Source organism: Hypomesus nipponensis, chromosome 2 (assembly GCF_054491055.1).
Source record: "Hypomesus nipponensis isolate SF chromosome 2, ASM5449105v1, whole genome shotgun sequence".
Lineage (NCBI taxonomy): Eukaryota > Metazoa > Chordata > Actinopteri > Osmeriformes > Osmeridae > Hypomesus > Hypomesus nipponensis.
In genome coordinates, this window is record NC_140362.1 from 10,993,913 (window position 1) to 11,015,535 (window position 21,623).

Consider the following 21,623-nt stretch of genomic DNA (forward strand, 5'->3'; position numbering starts at 1 on the left):
GGTTATGGAGCAGCTGGTATCAATTGCGACTCCAATCTATATGGTGGAACTGACACTGTCACTGAGAACCGAGAACTGGCGTCAACATATCAATACCTTGTTGGTCATTGTGTGATTAAGTGGTCGGTTAAAGTAAATTCAAGATCAAAACACTTGTGGACTGTGGACACAAATGTGACTGGCTTTTTGCAAATCTAAGTAACCAGTCATGCAATGGGATGTAGTTCATAATGAAGACTGACATACATATATTCATCAGGGATCAAGCCCTCAGTCTCTCTGTCATCAAGCATCTACTATCAGACTCAGAGAACAATCCTCATTGTGTACAGATCATTCAACCAAGGTTCCTGACCAGCACATGTACTGAACTAACAGCACCCGTTTGTCTCCAGGACACACAATAGCTCCCCTGGCTAAGACTGTGTAAGTCGCTGTGTACCTGTTCAAATAAGTACATGGAGAAAGAACAACTGGGATGATGTGCCCGTGGTCTAGCAGGCCATAGTCAGCCATTGGCTGGCTTAAAGTGTCTTCAGAGCTTAATTGGGTTGTGTATTAGCGATATGTTAAAGAAATAGCCTTCAAGATGAAAAATGGACACCCTAACATTCATCAACTTTTCTGACTGACTAACCTGGTACAGACTGGGAAAAATGATTTTCATCATTTTGATCCTATTTAACAACAGACCCTAAACAAATGTATATTTCATAGTTGAAACAGTGAAGTGAGTAGGTAATTCTGAATCTGTTGAGTGCAAACACGGCATTTAGAGCTCTATGAGTTCTATCTCTAGGTCAGGGGAATGACCAGAGTGGATCAACACTATCTCATGTCAAGGGATTTGGCATTGGGTTTAGAATTATATAGCACACCCTGCTGACCAATAAGTGAACAGCATGTCAGAGAATGAATGACATGACTTAAATTGTACAAGGATAAAAATCAGTATTTTTGCCATAATCCATAATGATATATATATAAATCTTTACATGTTATGTTGTCCAAAAATTGTAGTTGTAATTGTATTTTTTTACATATTTTAACTGGCAGATGTTTTATTATTGAATTGTTTGAATCTATGATATATTATACCAGTAATCTCTGGCCTTTGTATGACGTAAGACTGCCTGGGCAGCTAAAACCTCCAGGTAACAGTTCATTCTGCAAAGACTAAGTTCTCTACAACACTCAGGTTAATTGATTGACCCACGTGTACATCCCTACCCCATCCAGTCTCAGAAGTTTGAATGGGTTTTACACGGGGAACTTTTTTCTCCTCTAGAAGTTGCTCCTCCTTGTCCCACTACCTTCCCCCCTTATTAAAACAACTCCAACATCTCTCCCTGCTAAAGACCCTTTGGAAATGTTGTAGCTGCAGGAGGAAGCATAAAGTGCAGGCGTCTGGAAGAAATTAGATGCAGAAAAGGCAGTATAGGCTACAAGTGTGGTTCGGCAGTTTATGATTTTAACCTGTACGCTTGAAAAACTTGAATTCATGACAACTTTTCTCACCAACACTGACTACAGTTGGATGTCATTTTTTTTCTTTCTATTTTATTGTTGACACTTCCAATGTTGACTGACATAATGATTTCAATAATTAAGAAATATCTAAAATGCGGACATTTTACAACTAGGCTACTTCATTGAAAAAAAGGAGTTTAAGAGACTTGAATGTACTCAAGAGTTAAAAAGAGATATTGGAAATTGCACAAACTTATTTTTCTGATGAGGACCGTTTTAAGAGGCTTCATGAGACTTTCTGCAAAAGTGTACCTTGAAACGTTGAAGAGAAGTTTTATCCAAGTGGAGCGCTGCAAGGGACGCAGGAGCTAACTACATCCATCATAGAGACGGGACGTCAGGACTCCACAGCTGCTTTAAGGTATGCCATCATCATCATCATGTCAGTTACAAAGTTACTTCAATGACCCGTCAGCTGATAGCCTAACTCTCAACTTTTCTAACTCTTTCATTTTCAATCCAAGTTGGGCAAATACTGTGCTACTTTGATTATTTCGATTTTCATATCAATGAATGAAACTTTTAAAATACGGAATGTGTCGGCAATCTGATACCAATAGCCTACATGGTATTGTCTGTGCTTAATGCGCATTGCATGTGTTAATGCCAAAGTATTTCTGAGCCAGACTGTACTACTGAACATATTATAGGGACTGAACATCATGCTTTTTACTGTAGCCTAGCCCAACTCTACAACATACTTTATGGACGAGACAAAAACTCTCATTCAGTATTGTGTTTGAGGAAATATTAAAATGTATTTACATTTTAGTCTCAATTCAACGTGAACAAGGTCTGTATTATTCGGTAATGTCCATGGGGGAAAAAATCTGGATTTAACTTTTTATAGCCAATACGCGCTCAACAAGGCTCTATTGAGCGCAGACATTGGTCTAGCACTGTCTGCATCTTAACACACAGTGAAGATGAAACGTAGCACAACGTCATAAGCAGAACGTCATGAGCGCATACAATGAGCCAATTAGGCGGTAGGCAACTGGGATTGGGTTTGCATTCCTCGCTGTAGGGACGCGCGCTGTTTAATTTCGTTGATCAACCCCTGTTGATCTACTGCTACAGTGGAGAACACAAATGAGTAAGCGTACATTCTGTAGGCTAATGTACAGTATTTACTTATTCAACCACTAATAGTTGATCCCTAGTGTGCTCTCCCAGGCCTCCCTTGAGTATGTTCGGTTTGTTGTAGCAGGCTACCTTTATTCACACGTAATTAAATGTAATTAAAAGACAGGCTTTAATTAGGTTCCAAGTGTGAAAGTTAAAAATATTATTATTATGATCTTGATTATCATTAGCATTAGGAATATGTGAGTCACAATTTGAGACATTTTCTAGAATGCTGATCAGAAAGACAACCTTTAGCTCAGCAAATTGTGAAGTAATAGCAACCAGAGATGTCATTGTGTAGTCGTTGCACTGTTATTTTGTCTTGATGACTATAGTCATTTTGAAATGAACCCAGGCTAATGCCTGAAACATCTACAGATTATGGTATTCATGTGTATAGCTATATATTTATCATATTGTGTGTTGTGTTCTCATGACTCATCCTAACATAGACACACAGATAAATGCAGCTTACTTCGAGCAATACAATATAAAGTATAGGTGCCTTGAATTAAATCCCTACAGCTTACTTGTACAGTATATTGTAATAGTGTGCATATTTGCATGCAATCAAGAGCTCTGTGGGAGCTTTGGCCAATGAGTTGAGAACAGTTTTCTATTAGCACAGGAAGCGTTCCATGCCTGTTCCTCATTAGGCTGCACAGTCAGGACTGTGCCTGTCGTTTCAACCCCTGGAGGCTGTGAACCAGGAAGTACAGGAACGAATAAAGAGAGAGATGTCAGAGGAGTTATCGTGTTAGGGTAGACCCGGAACTCCTGCTACACCAAGTGTCCCATTAAAGTGGCACAGCTTGTGTCACAAGGCATGTGCTATACATTACAGTTGATCTGATACAGTTATGTGGTCTTTGCCTGCTGCTGGAAAGCTGAGCCCAGCAAAAGCTTGTGGTCCTATGTGTTTCAGCTGGTTCAAAGTTTGGTGATTTACATTGCAAGGTTTTGGGTTTCAATTCCCACTGGGCGACGTGAAGTAACACTGTGTTTTACGTCACGTGTTTTTTGTGGATGAAGGCGAGTGTCAAAAAGCATGTGTTATCATGTTATTAAGAGGAAGTGCAGGGGAAGCCAGGAAGCTGCTCAGCGGCAGCTGGTGCTGGCCGACGATGGCCAGACCAGATGGATGAAGAGGCAGAGGAATATGGATGGGATGGAAAGATAGAGTGTGAGAGAGAGATTGGGATTATTTATGATAAGAGCTGGCCAATCGAATACCCAGAAGCCAACAGTGGTGTTGCACCACCTCTGTGACACCCCTGTCAAAATGTCCCTTCTCTCCTTCTCATGATGCATTCGTACTCCACAAAAGTAAGATCTGGTTGAGGGTGGATTCAATAGGACCACCTGAAAGCTGAGGAACTTCATGATTGATATAGAATGCCAATGTTTCTCCAGTCTTCAGAGCGGTTTGTGTTTGGTTTTCACTCTTGGAATGATGTCAGCTAGCCTGCTGAGGACACAATGACCCTGAAACCTCCACAAGGGTTACAGAGGTGGGGAAGTGATAGTATGTCACTTGAATTGTCTTTCTATGTACATATATCACTGCCTTTTTTCACAATTTCTGAAAAGTAGAGATTGTAATACTGTCATACTGGCAAATACTGTTAAAATGTGAGTACACTTGATTTGATCCACTGCAATAAAGCAAATCAATCAGCCCCAAAGTTTTCAACTGTGCGGCAAATCAAACATGCCTTCATTTACGTGATCTCTATAAACGACCCATGTAGTTTGTCGAATAGTTATGTCAATGGAAATAATGTCTATTTCTTTCATAGAAAGTCAGGATGTCAGAAATTAGTTCACCACGAAAGGTAAAAATGCTGTGAGAAATCTTTGGTGACCATTGACTTGGTCAATGACAAATGAGAATAAGCCAAACCAGTGTTCCCCTGTTGTAGGAACAGGACCATTAAGTTCTTACCCAATGAATAATATATTGAACATCATGTCGGTTCATCTGTTTATGTGTCCATTTAATAGAGTAAGATACTCACTGAGCCTGTCTCTGAGCAGTAATTCAGTATTTAGTCAGGCTTGAGAAGATTTGAGCACACCACACAAACTGTAAACCAGCAGATGGGTTCTTTACTCCATTCCCCACCTCACTCCCCTTCTCTATCACCCTGTTTTTTACCCCCCCCCCCCTCTCTCTCTCTCTCTCTCTCTCTCTCTCTCTCTCTCTCTCTCTCTCTCTCTCTCTCTCTCTCTCTCTCTCTCTCTCTCTCTCTCTCTCTATCCATCTATATATGTGTGTTGGGAAACAGTTAGCTGTAAGGCAAGGCCATCCTGCCATTTGTGATGACTGTCAAGAGGGACATCTTCATTTTACTGTAAATGCTGCTCAGCAAGAAGGAGACTCCACTTTCACCCACTACTGGAACACATGGACCAAGCTTCTCATCTCACTCATTCATGTTTCAGCTATAATCTATTTTACAGATCCACAGTACCATACAGCTCTCTGTCACTAGGGTTAGGCGCTAATACATTAAAGCTACACATGCCTTAATCCAAGCCTCATTTCCCTTCAGTCATATCAGGTCAGACTCAATCATAAAGGCCGACATTATAGCCTCGGTACATTGCCTTGTCCGTCCATTCCTTCCCCCCTTCATCCTCCGAGTGGACTGGAACTGAATCTATAACACCAGGTGTGTGTTACTTTCCGTCACAGCAATGCACCGTGGGACTGATTAACGACATTCATCTCCAAGCGTTGCTCGCCGCGGGATCATAATCGAGCCGACATCAGTGGCGTGCAGCACAGGCGTGGACCTCCCCGTCCACCGAGCTCTGTTCCATCTCTATGTCTTTGGCCCCACTTCAGATTTACAGAGTCTGGGTCTCAGTGTTGTATTTCATGTGCTGTCAAAGCTGGGAGAGATTTCCCCACTGAGCATGATTCAACTCTCTAGATCGCACATGTGCTGAGTCGTCTCTCCCTGCAGCGCTCGCCTTGCTCTCCGTACCCCTGCTGGCTCTCGGCCAGACACAACCACAGAAGAGTTAATGGCATACACATATACGCAGACAACCGGTATAAATATCTGGGGCTCTCTCATGTAACAGCTACCACGCATTTAGCAGCTTTTCCCCCCTTGCATAGAGGGTGTAGGGGCGAGCCATCCTACTGTGGCTCCATATGGCATTATGCCCCTCGGTCTAGACAGCAAAACAGAATCAATGATTTTCTAGTGTGTGTAGAGGCACAGCGTCAGTTGAGATCACTGAACATCGCTCAGCAGTGGTGTTGTGTTATCTCAGGCAGAGGGGAGGACCCTCCCTGAGCCACAGTGCGTCAGTCAAGGTCAACCCACCGCGAGGCTCCGGAGACACTGGGACGTGACATCATTTGAAATCTGTTGGTGGAACTGACTTCACAACGTCACTCACAACGTCACTCCCTCCCTCACTCCCTCAACCCCCCCCCTCCCCTCACCCTCCCCACAGAAACATACACCCAACCCTGCCTTGCCCTAAGGACTGTAAACGCCTTGTATTCATGTTGCACAGGTCAATGTTTTGTTAAGTAGTTCAGTAGGAAAGTAATTGATCTACTTTTTTGATTCATTTGTTTTCTGGCTGACTATAACTAAATAAATATTTTTTTGCATGTATTTGACTCGTACAGCAACTACTAGCTTGCAGTTGACGTAGTCTAAGGTTCACACTGAGTTAATAGCAAGGTTGTAAAGCAGACTTTGTTTGGGACGTGCGTTCCTCCAAGGTTTCAGACATCATCAACTCAGTCTGTGTGATCCAGCTGGCTCTGGAAGGGTCTTGGCAGGTTCAGGGAGCAGGAACCAGGGGTCTTGTAAAAGTTGGGGTGACGTGAGGATCCTCACTCACGTGCCACTGATTAAATCGCTTTGATTCTGTGTCGAATGAGCCAGTGGTTTTCTTGGTTCCGAAAACCTGGTTGATGTTGAGAGCTGCAGAACAGGAATATACAGTAATATAGTCAGTTTTCTACATTCCTGCAAAGGCACCGTCACCTATAGATCAGTGAGATAATAATAAAAAGTATAGGCTCATTAGAGAATGAGAGAACAGGAAAGAACAGCAGAAGGCTGTTCAATGATTTTGATTTTACAATCTTTTGTGTAAAACACTGATTTGCATGGACATGGAACTTCCAAAAGCAAGGATCTGGGATGAGAGGATATTATGTACATGTTTGGCAATGGAGGTCTTGAGGGCCAGACATCAGCACCTTCCCCCACACTGTGACAAAGGTTCTTCAGTGAGGAGACCCAGCAAATAAAACCTTTTTTCATTCTTCATGTCTTCCCACGGAGATATAAACAGATGATGTCAGAGGGTGGTGCTCTGCCTGGCCGGGTCTGCCAAGCAGATGGAGGAGCAGCCGCAGTGAAGGGCCTTGGAACAAGTGGTCATAGAGTTCCGTCTGACATTTAACGGAGGGGATTTTGGGATGGGGGAGAGAAGCTGGGATGGTGGGAGGGAGGAGGGGCAGGGGGCTCTACTGCTGTCTCAACCTGGTTTTTGTTGTCGTTAACCATGCATCCTGGGCTTGAGTGGAACGTTTTGTTTTCAAATGATGCGTTCCAGTGGTGTGATTTAGCCTGTAAAGTCCTGGTGAAAGCATGCCCTACCAGTAAACGATGGCTTCCTTTGTTCATCAACCAAAGTCCTTTGTCTTGCTTGTCATAACATATCCTCATAGAGTATATGTTAATGCCCTCTTACTGTGTGTCTCCACTGACAACTCAGGGCTGATTTCAGTTTGATCTGTCTTCCCAGATGAGATGTGACAAAGTCCTCACGTACCTGAGGGTATTTGGAACCACGATGTTCGGGATCTCTCTGCTGGTGGGCATCTCAACGGCTTACATCATGGGCTACCAGTTCTTCACCACAGCGCACAACCACGTCTCCTTCGGCCTGTACGGCGCTATCCTGGTCGTCCACCTCTTCATCCAGAGCCTGTTTGCTCTGCTCGAGCACCGTAACATGCGACGCTCGTTGGAAACGCCCATCAAGCTCACCAAGTCCCTGGCACTGTGCATCGCCGCCTACCAGGAGGACCCCAACTACCTGAGGAAGTGTCTGATCTCGGTCAAGAGGCTCACCTACCCGGGCATCAAGGTCATCATGGTGATCGATGGTAACAATGACGACGATAGCTACATGATGGACATCTTCCGCGACATCATGGGGAGGGACAAGGCGGCCACGTACGTCTGGAGGAGCAACTATCACCACCGCGGGCCGGAGGAGGGAGAGGAGGCCTATGCCGAGAGCCTGCAGCAGGTCTCCCGCTTGGTGCTCGCCAACAAGTGTGTCTGCATCATGCAAAAGTGGGGAGGAAAGAGGGAGGTCATGTACACGGCCTTCAAAGCCCTGGGGAGGAGCGTTGACTATGTGCAGGTAAGACTGAGCATTTGGGGGGCAGGGCGGGGGGGAGGGGGGGGGCTTGAGTGATGTAGGGGAGAGATGAGGGAGAGGGAGTGAGGGGTTGAGGGGGGTGGCTGTGCCCAAGCTAAATATGGGGTTCACAAAGAAGCTTTTGTGCCTATTTTAGAGGCATGGTGGCCATGTGAGTGTGTGTGTGTGTGTGTGTGTGTGTACTGTATCTGGGGGTAAATCGGGAGGCAACAGTCACTCTGTTCATAGCACAGCACAGCTCAGTGTTACACATTTACATGTTTGCTCTCAGTCAGATTCCTCTAGTTTAGTAGTCCAACTCACAACTAGGTTGGTATGGTATTGGTTATGCACTGTAAACCTAACAAATACTGAATACTCATGACATTTGTGCAAACTGATCAAACTGACATCAAACTCAATAACAATTCATACAATCCAACAAATGTGTTTTTATTTACCTGTGAAATTGGATGACTTAATAAAGTTTCCCCAAAAGCTTCTCAGGGTTCTAAGTGCACTGCATGTGTATGTTGAAGTATTAATCTAAGACATCACTAATGAAGCCATCATCTGCACTGTACCAAAGGACAAACACTTACACGGCTGGAACACGTTAAGCCTCACAGTCTAAACATGCTGAGCACAGAAGCCTGGCAGTGAGTGAATGAGTCTTGTTTTTGAAAGCCAAGACCTGTGCTTCATTTGAACAGGTGATACCAGTAGTGACCACCCTGTCAGAAAGTCTCTCTCCAACCCGTTGCTTTCAATTTCATCTCTGACCTCGGTTCCGAGCCCAGAGCAGAGACGGAGCTGAGCTTGTCATTGAGCTGATCAGTCAGATAACTAGCTAGTGGCTACCCACACTGCACAGTGTGGTTGTTTTCACCCTGGGGGTTTTCTCCAACCCAATATTATGTTATATGAGGGATAATGGCCTCAATAAGAATGAAAGGGTAGATATTCTACTCTGCCAGAGTCCTTATAGACTGTCAGAAAGTCCTGTTGGCTAGTTTAATCAAGATGGCAGTTTTCACAATAACTTAATATGTTCTTCATAATTTACAAATGAATTTTGTAGGCTTATACATGGACAGTCATAATCAATACTTTGGGTACATTCAGATCCTTCAGTTGCTGTAATTCAATCCTTCCAAAAAGTACTAATATAAGTTGCTTTGGAGACAAGGCGTGCTTTTAGGATGAATGTTTTGCTGTGTCTGTAACTGAGTTAGCAGGAGTGTGTCGCTTGCAATGCCAAAAAATGTGAGTTGATATCCAGCTAGGGTGACATGCAATGCGATGTGTGAAGTTTGTATTGTCTCTAGCTGGAGTCTGCATAGAAGCATTGAAACAGCTGTCCTCAAACAACCTGGTTGACTACAAATATGGTGTTCAATAAAATAGGGACTCGTGTGGTGAGGTCTGTAGTTCAAGACTAGTTCAAAACTAGCTCCCTGAGCAAAAGCAGTGGCTTTAGCTCAGCATGCTGATAAAGCGACCTTCTGGATAAAAACGGATCATCATCAAACCACATTAAACCCATAGCTGATCTGTGGGGCTGTTACTGTCGATCCAACTTTAATAGAACACCTGTTGTTGAATCTGGATTGCCAGTATCATGCGAACATTTAACATTTTATATAAAGGACTGATTGTGTACCGTTTTTATATTGTCTTTAAGCTGTATCTAATTGCAGCTGCAAATGCTGCTTAATCAGTGTTTTATCACTAAACCATAAAGATTAACTGGGCTTTACATTTTGTTTTCAACATTTCAAGTGTTTATAAAAGTTTGGTGTTTAGTGGGATGGGATTTCAAGCATTTATGGACTGACAGAGAGAACTAACAGTATAAAACCAGCCAGAGCTCTTGATGCTGTTCCACCTGAACTAATTCTGAACACATGAGTAATGATGTTGGAACACCCAAACAGGGATGCCAGAAAGACACGGGTAACACAAACAATGTGTATTGATTAAATAAACATTACACAAAGTATTTCTAACGTCTGAAACATATTTTTCTATTCACAAGAGAATCCTAACATACAATAACACATTATGACCATCCACAAAGTGGCATCTTAAATCATATAGCCACACCACTGCAAAGGTATCTGTATCATACACATGACAATAGACTGTCGCCGTCATTAGAAAACACCAAATTCTAACAATTCCTGTCTGGAAGAGGTCTTAAACCTTTCCCATAAACCAAGAGGTTTTTACACAAAGGCCCAACTGACCTCACTTGATAGCATAATTTCCAATTTAGGAATAAAAGAACCTTTATAGGAAGTGAGGAGATTTGGATGATATGATTCTGTTGATTCACTTCCAATTTGTTTGGAACATGTTGTCTAGGAAACAAGCAGGTTGCAGTGTTTACACAAATTGACTAATGAAAGGCCAAAGGGTGTTTTCTGCTTTTCATAAACATGACACATTATCGTTGCAGCTGTGTTGATAAGTCTAAAAGTGTTTATGTGTTGGCTTTACCTTTGTTAACATATAATTATGTTAATGTATTGTTCCTGTACATTCTGCCGAATGCTACTAATTCTAAATAGAAATAATATCACCCCAACACTTCAATCAATCACATAAATTATTATTGGACATTTTAAATGGTGACTGTATATCTGGATTGACCAGTCATAATCTCCGTTCCAGAACACTCTAATGGAGCCTTTGTGTCTGTAAGGAGATCTATCGCCCTAGTTTAAAGGCTAAGTTGTATAATGTGGTAGAGTGTGAGATTGTCGGTGGGTTTTACAGGATAGCGTTTCCTGTTCGTTGCCAGGTTTGTGACTCGGACACCATGCTGGACCCCGCATCCTCTGTTGAGATGGTGAAGGTTCTGGAAGAGGACCCCATGGTTGGGGGCGTGGGAGGAGACGTGCAGGTACGGTTCGCCAATCAGTTTAATGTTCTGGTGCTCTTACCATAACGCAAGAGGAGTGAAGAGAGGAAAGAGAGAGGGACATATTTTCTGCTTTGAATGAACAGCGTACACATTCATGCTCTATGTCAAACCAACTTAGAATTGCCCCTACTCCTAAACTGAGGTAAAATGATCTAAATCTGTCACAAAGTGCAGAAACATTGTGTTGTCTCCTCCTTACAGATCCTGAACAAGTATGAGTCGTGGATCTCCTTCCTGAGCAGTGTGAGGTACTGGATGGCCTTCAACATCGAGCGGGCCTGCCAGTCCTACTTCGGCTGTGTCCAGTGCATCAGCGGGCCCCTGGGGATGTACAGGAACTCCCTCCTCCACGAGTTCATGGAGGACTGGTACAACCAGACCTTTATGGGCAGTCACTGCAGCTTTGGCGATGATCGCCATCTCACCAACCGTGTCCTCAGCCTGGGATATGCCACTAAGTACACGGCCCGCTCCAAGTGCCTTACGGAGACCCCGATCACCTACTTGCGCTGGCTGAACCAGCAGACACGCTGGAGCAAGTCTTACTTCAGAGAGTGGCTGTATAACGCCATGTGGTTCCACAAGCACCACCTGTGGATGACCTACGAGGCTGTTATCACCGGCTTCTTCCCCTTTTTCCTCATTGCCACGGCGATCCAGCTGTTCTACCAGGGAAGGCTGTGGAACATCCTTCTCTTCCTGCTCATCGTACAGGCCGTGGCACTCATCAAATCGTCCTTCGCCAGCTGTCTCCGGGGCAACGTGGTCATGGTGTTCATGTCCTTCTACTCAGTGTTATACATGTCCAGCCTGCTTCCAGCCAAAATGTTTGCCATAGCAACCATAAACAAGGCCGGGTGGGGGACTTCGGGGAGGAAGACAATTGTGGTGAACTTTATCGGGCTTGTGCCCATATCTGTCTGGTTTACCATTCTCTTTTTTGGCCTTATCTACACAGTCATCCAAGACACCAAAAAACCCTTCCCAGAGTTCGAGAAAATAGTCTTAATCATAGGTGCAATAGTGTATGCCAGCTACTGGGTCATGCTTTTGACGTTGTACATAGTGCTGATCAACAAGTGCGGTAAGAGGAAGAAAGAACAGCAGTACGACATGGTGATCGACGTATGACTTGAGCAACAGGACATTCTCGACTGACACTAATCCCTCTCAACGTTTACAAAGTGAAGAATCTCAGACCGCTCGTTGGTAGAGTCTCGGCGGGTGGCGTGAAGTCACTCGGCCAAGGCAGAGGTATCTGCTGCTGTGTCTGGAACTGGAGTCCCAGAAATGACACTACAATGACACTCCACCTAATGACACTACGTGACATCATGGTTTCTAGACATGGGGTGGACATTAGTTTAATACTTCCTATGCACTTTTGTGTCTCACTCCCGATGTGCAGCAGAATGCTTGACAGAGTCATTTGACAAGACAAAATACCTCAGTGCTCAGTGTTTGCATTGTATGAATGGTATACTAGGATGAAGATGCAGTCAAAAAAGATGCACTCTCGTCTTAAATAATTTATACTTTTTTGTTCTTTTTATATACACCGTTCTTAATAAAAGTCAACGCTGGATTTTGTCGCCTTCTGGCCTTGCTGTAGCATTTGACTTTATTAATAACAAATTGTATTGTGTAATGCATTTTTATATAGACATTTTTATTATATTTTTGTTTAGCCACCAAAGAGTCTCTATTTTCATTCATTTTTATATAAAATGGAAAGGCAATGTGCATTTGACTGTTATAATAATGACTTGTGTATCTGACCAAAAATGTGAAATGAAGAGCTGGGTTTTTTGTCTGCAATGGTAACAAAAAAATGCAATTCCAGGGAGAAATGAGGGACAAGGGGACAAACCTGTGTTTAAATGTGCTTGGATAGAAAACCAGCATATTTATGAAAACATTCTGTGGTTTATAGATGTATGTGCTCAGAATATTATATCTAGACATTTCTTTTACCTTACGCCTTACTGCATGAGCTCCTGAAGGAAGTTAGTACCTTTTTAATGACCTGCTGCCTTTTAGGAGTCCTACTCTAGATAATTAGATTCTAATCAAAAAGAGACCTTTGCACAAACATCTTATGAAGAAAGTATGCAATACCCCTTTTTGTTCCTGCCCTAAAAAACATGGATGCAGAAATGTAAAATGAATAACTATTTGAACTAGAGTTTACAAACAACTTAGAACCAAGACATAGGGCTGAGGATGAGACCAAGTATTGAAGACTGACTTTGTATTATGCCAAACAATCATGGGCAGTGTTATAATTAAGCACTTTTGTGTTTTGTGCCAAATAAAACAAAATGTTTGCTTTACTTTGCTTGTCCGTTATTGTTTCTGAAGCTGACACACTTTCACTGTAGCTTTGTAGTATTCATGTAGACATGCCAATGAACACAAGCAGAGCCTACCTAGTATACTGTTGAGTTGCTATTGAACGATAATCTAGAATCAGTATTGTCAGTAGGTTTCTGAACATAAAGCCCTGAGGGAATCCTTCAAATCTGCCCCTAGATCTGTAGTTGACCTCAAGTACAGACATTCTCCTGGTTTGATGTATCATGATAGTCCACAGTATAGCCTCAGAGCTGGCATATATAGGCTACTGTAGATGGATGTTGCTCATTGGTGTGTTCTGTTTGTATTGTCCATTCAGTAGAAACAGATGAACATTAGAAAAGAGGGCTATTCTCCAGGCTCTGTCAGGGGTGGAGGGTTGTCATGGTAGACATTTTTATTTACTAAACACACCGAGCTCAGTATAAACCAGTGAAATCAGGCGTCTAGACTCATTCCGTATGGACGTGCAGTTTGAAGCTCTTCAACTCACAAGGCACAGTCCAACTTTAAATCAAGCTAAAGATAGCCAATAAATCACAGCATGGGAACTGCTGCAGCTTATAAGGTGTGTGTATGTGTGTGTGTATGTGTGTGTGTGTGTGTGTGTGGGGGGGGGGGGTGGTGGTCCTAGTTTTAACTTTGTGTTCCATCTTTCAAACCCAGCACAGGCAACTACGCCTAACTATCAGTCAGTGTAGATGACATGCTGTAACACCATGCTGTTTAGCCACTTGCTGCTGACTAAACGATGTGGTCCACAGAGAGCCAGACTCCAACATGTTCCTTGTCTCAGACCATCTACACAAGGGCCTGCAACAGCACAGTACAGTACAGTAGGCATGCACCGCTGTTACCAGACTGTCAAAAACTAGTAATGTTCCCAGTCAAGGAAAGAAAGAAAATAATATTTTTTTGTCTCTCACTTGCCATTGGATAGATCTTTTTTTTCTCAACATCTTTCTTTTACCTCTGTGTGTGAGACCCCATCGTTGCTGCAGAACGGCACATGTGGGCTGCAGTGCTGCAGCCAAATGTCTTGAGTGCGTCAGCAGCCAACGCCATGGCTGCCTCTGCCAGATCCATCACAGCTGAGCTCAGAGCCGACCTATTCCCCCGGCCAGCCGGCAGGGAGCGGGAATATCTTTAACTCCTGTTATGTTTCGCAGGCCAAGGCAGGACGGCATGGTTTCTCCGGACAGACATGGGCTGCTGTCCATGAGATGGTGGTAGCGAGACAGTTAATAGATGCACCATGAGGATATCTACTCTGAATGATGCAACTGTCTTAAGAGGCTTTTAGCTTGGCTGAGTCTGTAGGTTGAATAACGGAATGGTGTGTTACAGCAGTCTTTGAGAACACTGTGTGACTACTGTATAGAGAACACCTACTCTAGCCCTGAAGGACAACGTGTCTTCATAGAAACACAATGGCAGTGTAGGAATGGGAATATAATATGATTTAAAAGAAAGATGCGTGTGCGTCTGAGTTACAACTCATCTTGAATCTCTGTTTAAAGTTCAACTAAAATTAAATGTGTAGTTGTATGCAACCCCTGTATAAAAATATGGAACATTTTAGCTTGTTTTCCTTTCTTTTGGGGCATGCTTGTCACTGTCAATTGACCGCCACAGTTTTCCCAGATTTAATGTTTTTATTTTGGGTGTATGAAGTGGAGCTCAACCTCAGTTGACTGTGCAAACTAAGGTCAATGATTGTCTGGATGACTGTTTTGAGCAAAAGGAAATATCATTTAATCATATTTGTTACTTTTTTCAAGTTGTGCCTCTAGACAGGAAAAAAACAACATTTATCATGATAAAGAGCAAGAACTCCTGTATGCTTGTATGAGTGTGTTGTGGCCATGTGAAAAAGGTTCCCAGGATCATTGAATGAGGGTGGCAGTAGCCTCATTTTGCATGACCAAACAAAAATTAAAACTGGGTTCCTCACCTATATAAATCTGTCCTGTTAGCATAACTCAATAGTCGTTCTAGTGTGAAGACCTGTAGAGTGTAGTTCCAAATATGGTTCCAAACCACCTCTTCTACACTTAGCCCCAGTAGACTATTGTTTCACAGGGCTGCATTTTGTAATGCTAGACTTTTACATTCTCAAACTGAATGGCATGGGGTCTGCACTCAAGATGTGCATCCAGTTAGTGCTTGCTTATCTCAAGGGGCTGAGCTCTTGCACCAGTAAACATGTGCATGTGTTTTCTCCTAATGGTCTGATTGTTTGGTCCAGTGGGGATATGTTCAAACAGGACCCACATGGCAAGACCCTTTCCTCTGAGTAATGACTCATCGTTGTCATTAGTGTTAAAAGACACAGGCCATTCATAGGAATAATACAGTTTATACCCTTGGTCATAAACCTGTACATAGAGGCCAAGACGTCCTTTTATGGGTGACTGACAATACTGCATACAATCCACACTCACTCATAGGGGCACGTACAAACACACACGCTATTCCCTAACAGCTGTGGGCTCCACGTGAGACAGCTCACAGAGTTCTGCTGAGGGATGGGATGGAACTATGGCTCCATACAGACTCTAACAGCTGGAGGCCAAGGCCCAGTCAAATACACAGTCAGTCATGAGTGGGAGAAACCCATATGACTCAGGATGACTCAGGTATTACAGTGTTCATATTGTGTTTGAAGGAGAATGCATTGTAAATGATGTCTGTCATTTACACAGCTCTATTGTTTGATGGGGGAAGTGTTCCGGGGTGAGTAAAATCGACCTGGTCATGGGTGGTCGCCCCCTGATCTCTGGAGAACACCAACTCTGGATTATAACAACATCAACCATTATTGTGGCTGCAACATGAGGGAGTTTTTAAAAACAATTACACCCAGTTAATAGATCTAATTATGTAATTATGGGGTTAAGTAGAGGAGAAGAAGAAGAGAATGGAAGCAGACCTAAAAAGCAGGGGCGACCACCCGTAACTTTAAACAGAGGACAGGCCTCTGGGAATTGACGTGGCTGCTCTCAGTCCGCTTCCGGGTATACTTGTGGCTGGAAGACGTCAACACGCTTTCACACACTTTACAATGACAGGTCAGTTTGTATGGCACCAAATCAACTCTAAAAGTGCTGTAGGACCGCTGACAGTCAGTCCAGATACTGAAATGGGTCATGGAAGTGCTGCACAGACTTCCTGGAAGCACTGTAGAAGAGATATCAGCTTACCCACTTTACCACAAGGGATCAAAATGATAAATAAATACATAAATATAGCTTGCAGCTTGCAAGCAATTAGCAGGTCTGATTGCCTGGTTGGATGGAAAATACTATTATATTAAGTCAACATTATGTCAATAGCATGGATGGTACCTGGAACAGGCTATGGAAGATCTTACACATGGGTCTGTTTACTATGAAAAATACAATACTTCTTCACTGCCAAATATCAAATCAGTGATCACTGATGTTTTACTGAGGAATCGATGGAGGTCAGTAAGTCAATACAAAACATATTGTGATTGTGTTTCATTCATGCGCCCCTGCCAAAATTATTTCAGAAAATGAGTGAACTACAGCATAAAAGACCATTGTGTCAGAGCATAGGCTAATGAAGATATCCAAATCCTAAACATGTGTCTAATAACAGGTTCTTTATCACGTGTAAAGGCAATTCATGTTATTGTCGATACAAACCCTCCAGAATAGATTTTTGTAGAGTTTCTTTGTTCTCTGTGAGTGTATGTTGTATTCAATTTTTATAATACTGGTGGATGAAATCAAGCATTCTGATTGGTTGAGAGGGAATTCTGGGGTGTGCATTATGTAAGGGATAATGCCCGACGACATGTCCAATATCACCTGATAATGGACGATGCGGAGGCCTAAACCGTCCGACGCGCAGTGGAGGCAAAAAATCCACTTCCCTTGACACGGTCAGTTATTCATAGCAATGGTCTGTTATCAAAAAATAATTGACCGCAGAACGTTGGGAAGCTCCATTCAAGTGAATGGGGCATTCTATAGCATTAAGGACAGCCGTGTAATAACACGTGAGAACGGACACCCCTGCAGCCAATCAGAATCGAGTATTTACCCATGACCATGAGCGATAAAGTAGGCCTACGCCTTTTTACATTTACCTTAAAAGGGCAGCGTTCCATAGGCCTATTAATACGCACTCAAAAAAACTAAAAGGTTGCCGAAGAAACTGTCTACAGACTACTAGACTGTCTACAGGTACTGGTGTTCAGCAGTTTATTGCTAGACTAGAAACATTCGGTTAATTTTTTAGCAATAATATTGCACTGTCCCGTGCTATCAGTGCTAACTAGCTGGTCTAGCTACTGAAACGCTAGATATCCACTTAATTTTATCTTCGAAGCCACGCAATTAGATGACCTGGTCTTGGCTTCTTAAAACAACGTTTTCCACGGATTCACAATTAATGGAGGTATCCCAATCAACATAAGCTAACCTTAACAACAGCCTAATGTTAGTCTATCCAGTCCCAAGTCACTCATAACTAGTTTACAGTATATGTAGGCTAGCTAGCTAGCATATACCAACCCAGTGGCTACGAAACATATGATTGATTTAGAATGTTTAGCCCTAATGTTTAAATTAAATATTATTTTATTGAAACTGTCCCATTATCGTTGTTAGTATAAAGGCAACTTTTATAAAACAAGCATTGAGAATGAATGAGATGGTGCAAGATCTAGGTAGGCTAACAAACGTGAAGTTCACAATGCTGTTTGTCCGTTGCATAGCAACAACCTCACGTACGGGACTATTTTTTCTCGGCAACTGAAATGCAATACACAACGTTTGTTGGCTATAACTATTTTGTGCTTAAAGGCAGCTTACTATTTATTTACTATTTATAATTTCTACATTATAATATAATTTTTACATTATTGACGTTAAAGTTCTGCCTCTCGTACCTTATTGCTAAATATGTAATGACAAAAACAATACAAAAGACAAGTACAATTGACAGCCAATCCCAAGCACTTTTCAAATAACCTTTTGTTGTCTGTGTTTCATTTAGCACAATCTCAGGTCTGATCTGAATGGTTGTATGCATAGACATAATAAAGAGTAGACGCCGCATTGGCTGCTGGGGACGAGAAATGCGGCCGCCATCTTGGAAAGGTCAAATTCCCAGTTGCGTAGCAGCAGAATAAGCAAGATGCCGCAACACTGTGCAGCATGCTCTAATCCGCGAACCATCCTAAATAGGGCTCAGGGGATTACTTTTCACAAGAAATATTTACCATTACAGTACTATTTGTAGCATTTTGTAAATATAATCTTACCAACGTTGAGAAATTTTGAGCAAGAATTTTTGATATTACTGTACTGAAATTGTAGCAAGCAAGCTAGCCTAGCCCCCTATGTTTACTGCATCGGCCGGTGTATACCCGGCTATGAACTGAGACTTGTCATATTCCATTATTATTATTCTTTATTATGTTTATGATTGTATGCACAGTTGGATCTTTTGCATACCAAAAACCCTCAAAACCACCTTAAACCTCTCCTGTCCTAGTCAAAGAAATGGGGCCAGTTTATTTATCTTACTCAAGGACTAATAATCCCTGTTAGTCCCTGTTGTCACCATTGTCATAGCCAGCGCAATTATCCTCACGTAAGGAGGTCAGTCAACAATCAATGGTGCAGGAGGAACACAGGGAACGGTCGATCGGTAAAAAGTAACCAAAGGCGGTTGTTTTTTTAATATCAAAACCCTACCACTGATTCAGAGAATCAAGAAGAGTAAGATAATAAAGAGCCCTTATATTCTAACTGCATCAGCGGCTATGCTGACAACAATCTGACCACACGTTCCAAATGAGTGATCATCAATCTTGTCTTGTTGTTTGGTTCCCACTCACTGGAGAATGTTGACTTGCATTCATGTCTGTCAGCATCTACACGTACCTACATATTTACTTCCTACAATTACTTTATAGTCTTTGTAAATACAGTGTAAATAGAAGCATTGTAAATACCCGTAAATCATTGGTGCAATTGAAGACATTAATTACAAATTCAAATGTATGAAAAGATATGACACTATTAGATTTTTATACATACACAATCTATCAGCAATTGACATTGGAAATGCTTAAATTTGAGATCTGATAGTAAAAGAATCCCAATTTTGGGGGGATTATTTACAAGATCACATGATTCCCGCGTCTATCTGATCAAATGTATACTGACATAGGTTTTCAATGTCCAATTACAATAGTGCAGAAAAAAATATGCTATATACCGTATTTCTTCGATTACGTAAACGCCGCCCTCAAATAAACACCGCCCTCGAATTAACACCGCACCAAAATTGAACATTGTGTAATGAACGCCGCCCTCGATTAAACGCAGCACCCAAAAAAATGCTGGTGAGTGCTTTCTGCACAGAACTCTGTTTGAAAGCTTATGTGTAAAAAAGTTTTGGCATGCTGCTTCAGATTTCTACACAGGGTACAACACTTTTTTTGTTTGTCTATGGCGCACTGCAGCTACAATTCACTAAATCTCTCTTACTAATTACACGCGCCCTTGAATAAACGCCACTCTCGAATAAACGCCGCCCTCGAATAAACGCTGCACCATAATAGAACATTGTGTAATAAACGCCACTGCATTTAATTGAAGAAATACGGTACTTAAAAACCTACAACAATATTCCACAGGTGGTTGAGGTCTATGTACACAGCATCTCTCTAAAAGTCCTAAACAAATTGCTGAATAATTTGTATACAGCAAAATTAATAACAATCAAAAACTGTTTTTAATTATCATGTACTTTGCATTCACACAGAGTTTCATTAGTCATCAAAAATACTTAGGAACCCTCAAGTTTGTTATCAAGATCCTGCCTATGCAGACCAGCCCTGAAACTCTCCAGACAATGCCTGAGCATGCTCCTCACATCAGATGAAGAGAGAAAAAATATGATGGGGTCCAGACAAGCATTGAAGGTGCTCAGCAGGGTGGCCTTGACCCGCCATGGTGGACTCATCTTCCACCAAAACCCATATATGTGGGACATGTTATAGGGCCCAAAACATAGGGTAAACACCAGGAGGGTGCCTAACGCCAGGCCGATGGCACGCAGTCGCCGACGCCGGTTGATGTTGGGCCTCCTAGAGAGGATGTATATTAAGCTGATGTAGCAGAAACAGCAGATGATGAAGGGTAAGCAGAAAAGGACCAGGAACATCTCCAGGCGCACTGGGAGAAGGACACTCAGCTGCTTGTGGGAGAAGTCTTCATAGCACTTTGTTTGTACCTGGCTGGTGTTGGAGGTTTTGGAGTAGTGCATTACAAAGACCACGCTGCAGTGAGATACGGAGAGGATCCAGAAAGCCACGCTGGCGACCACCGCGTAGATCGTCCGACCTGGCTTTCTGTAAACAGTAGGGTAGGCCACACTCAAGTAGCGCTCCACGCTAATCCCAGTCAGAAATAAGATGCTGGTGTAGATGGTGGTGAAAAACATGAACCCTGTGATGGGACACAGTGGCAGTGGCAGGTTCCATACCTGGTTGTCCATGGCCTCTTTCATCTTAAATGGCAGGAAGGTCAGAAATAAGAGGTCAGACAGGGTGAGATTCAAGAGTAGAATGTCAATAGGGGCTGGTTTATGGCAAACTTTGTGACAGAAAGTGTAGAATGCCAGGATGTTGGCAGGTATCCCAATGAGGAAGGTGACAATGTAGACAAACAGGATGACACCACTGGAGAAGTTCTCTGAGTTGTTTGGGCTGACACCACTGGACACCAGGCTGACACCAGGTGTTATCATTGCTGCGGTCACTTTGTGACAAGAGAAAGGAGAAAGTTACAGCAGATACAGCAGTTGGCCCTGTCACTACATGAAATCCTTCAAATACAACTCAAAGAGACGAAATTGTTAAAAGCTAGCAAATGAAGCCAATCAATACTACTACACAAATACTTTATTTATGTATCATGGTTATGCTGGATTAAAAACAATTTTTGTAAAGATTTGTGACTTCACGTTCTGAACTAAATAAATATAAATATAGCAAATCAGTATAAAAGCCTATACATTACTTGGGCTCTTGAGTCATGAGGTAAACCCCAATGGTCGATACTCATGCACAACTAAATTTATAAATATTTTTATTATATTACTATTATTATTTGAATTTCAATTGTGATCTGAGAAATATAGGTACCAAAGGCACTGAGAAGAACTGTCATCACCAGCTGCATCACGACCACTGCACTATTTATCTATAATTCCAGGAATCTGT

General features: G+C 42.4%; 2 protein-coding genes across 2 annotated transcripts; one reads left to right on the forward strand and one right to left on the reverse strand.

The window, feature by feature from the left end:
* Positions 1–1,375: 1,375 nt before the first annotated feature.
* has2 (hyaluronan synthase 2) lies at positions 1,376–13,332 on the forward strand. The gene is made up of 4 exons (XM_084705551.1): positions 1,376–1,891; positions 7,447–8,073; positions 10,877–10,978; positions 11,201–13,332. Exons 2-4 carry the CDS (start codon positions 7,447–7,449, stop codon positions 12,128–12,130), a joined length of 1,659 nt encoding a protein of 552 aa, XP_084561677.1. The 5' UTR covers positions 1,376–1,891; the 3' UTR covers positions 12,131–13,332.
* A 6,706-nt stretch (positions 13,333–20,038) lies between these two features.
* LOC146300744 (free fatty acid receptor 2-like) lies at positions 20,039–21,383 on the reverse strand. Its single transcript, XM_084669532.1, has one exon. It carries the CDS (start codon positions 21,146–21,148, stop codon positions 20,186–20,188), a length of 963 nt encoding a protein of 320 aa, XP_084525658.1. The 5' UTR covers positions 21,149–21,383; the 3' UTR covers positions 20,039–20,185.
* Positions 21,384–21,623: the final 240 nt, after the last annotated feature.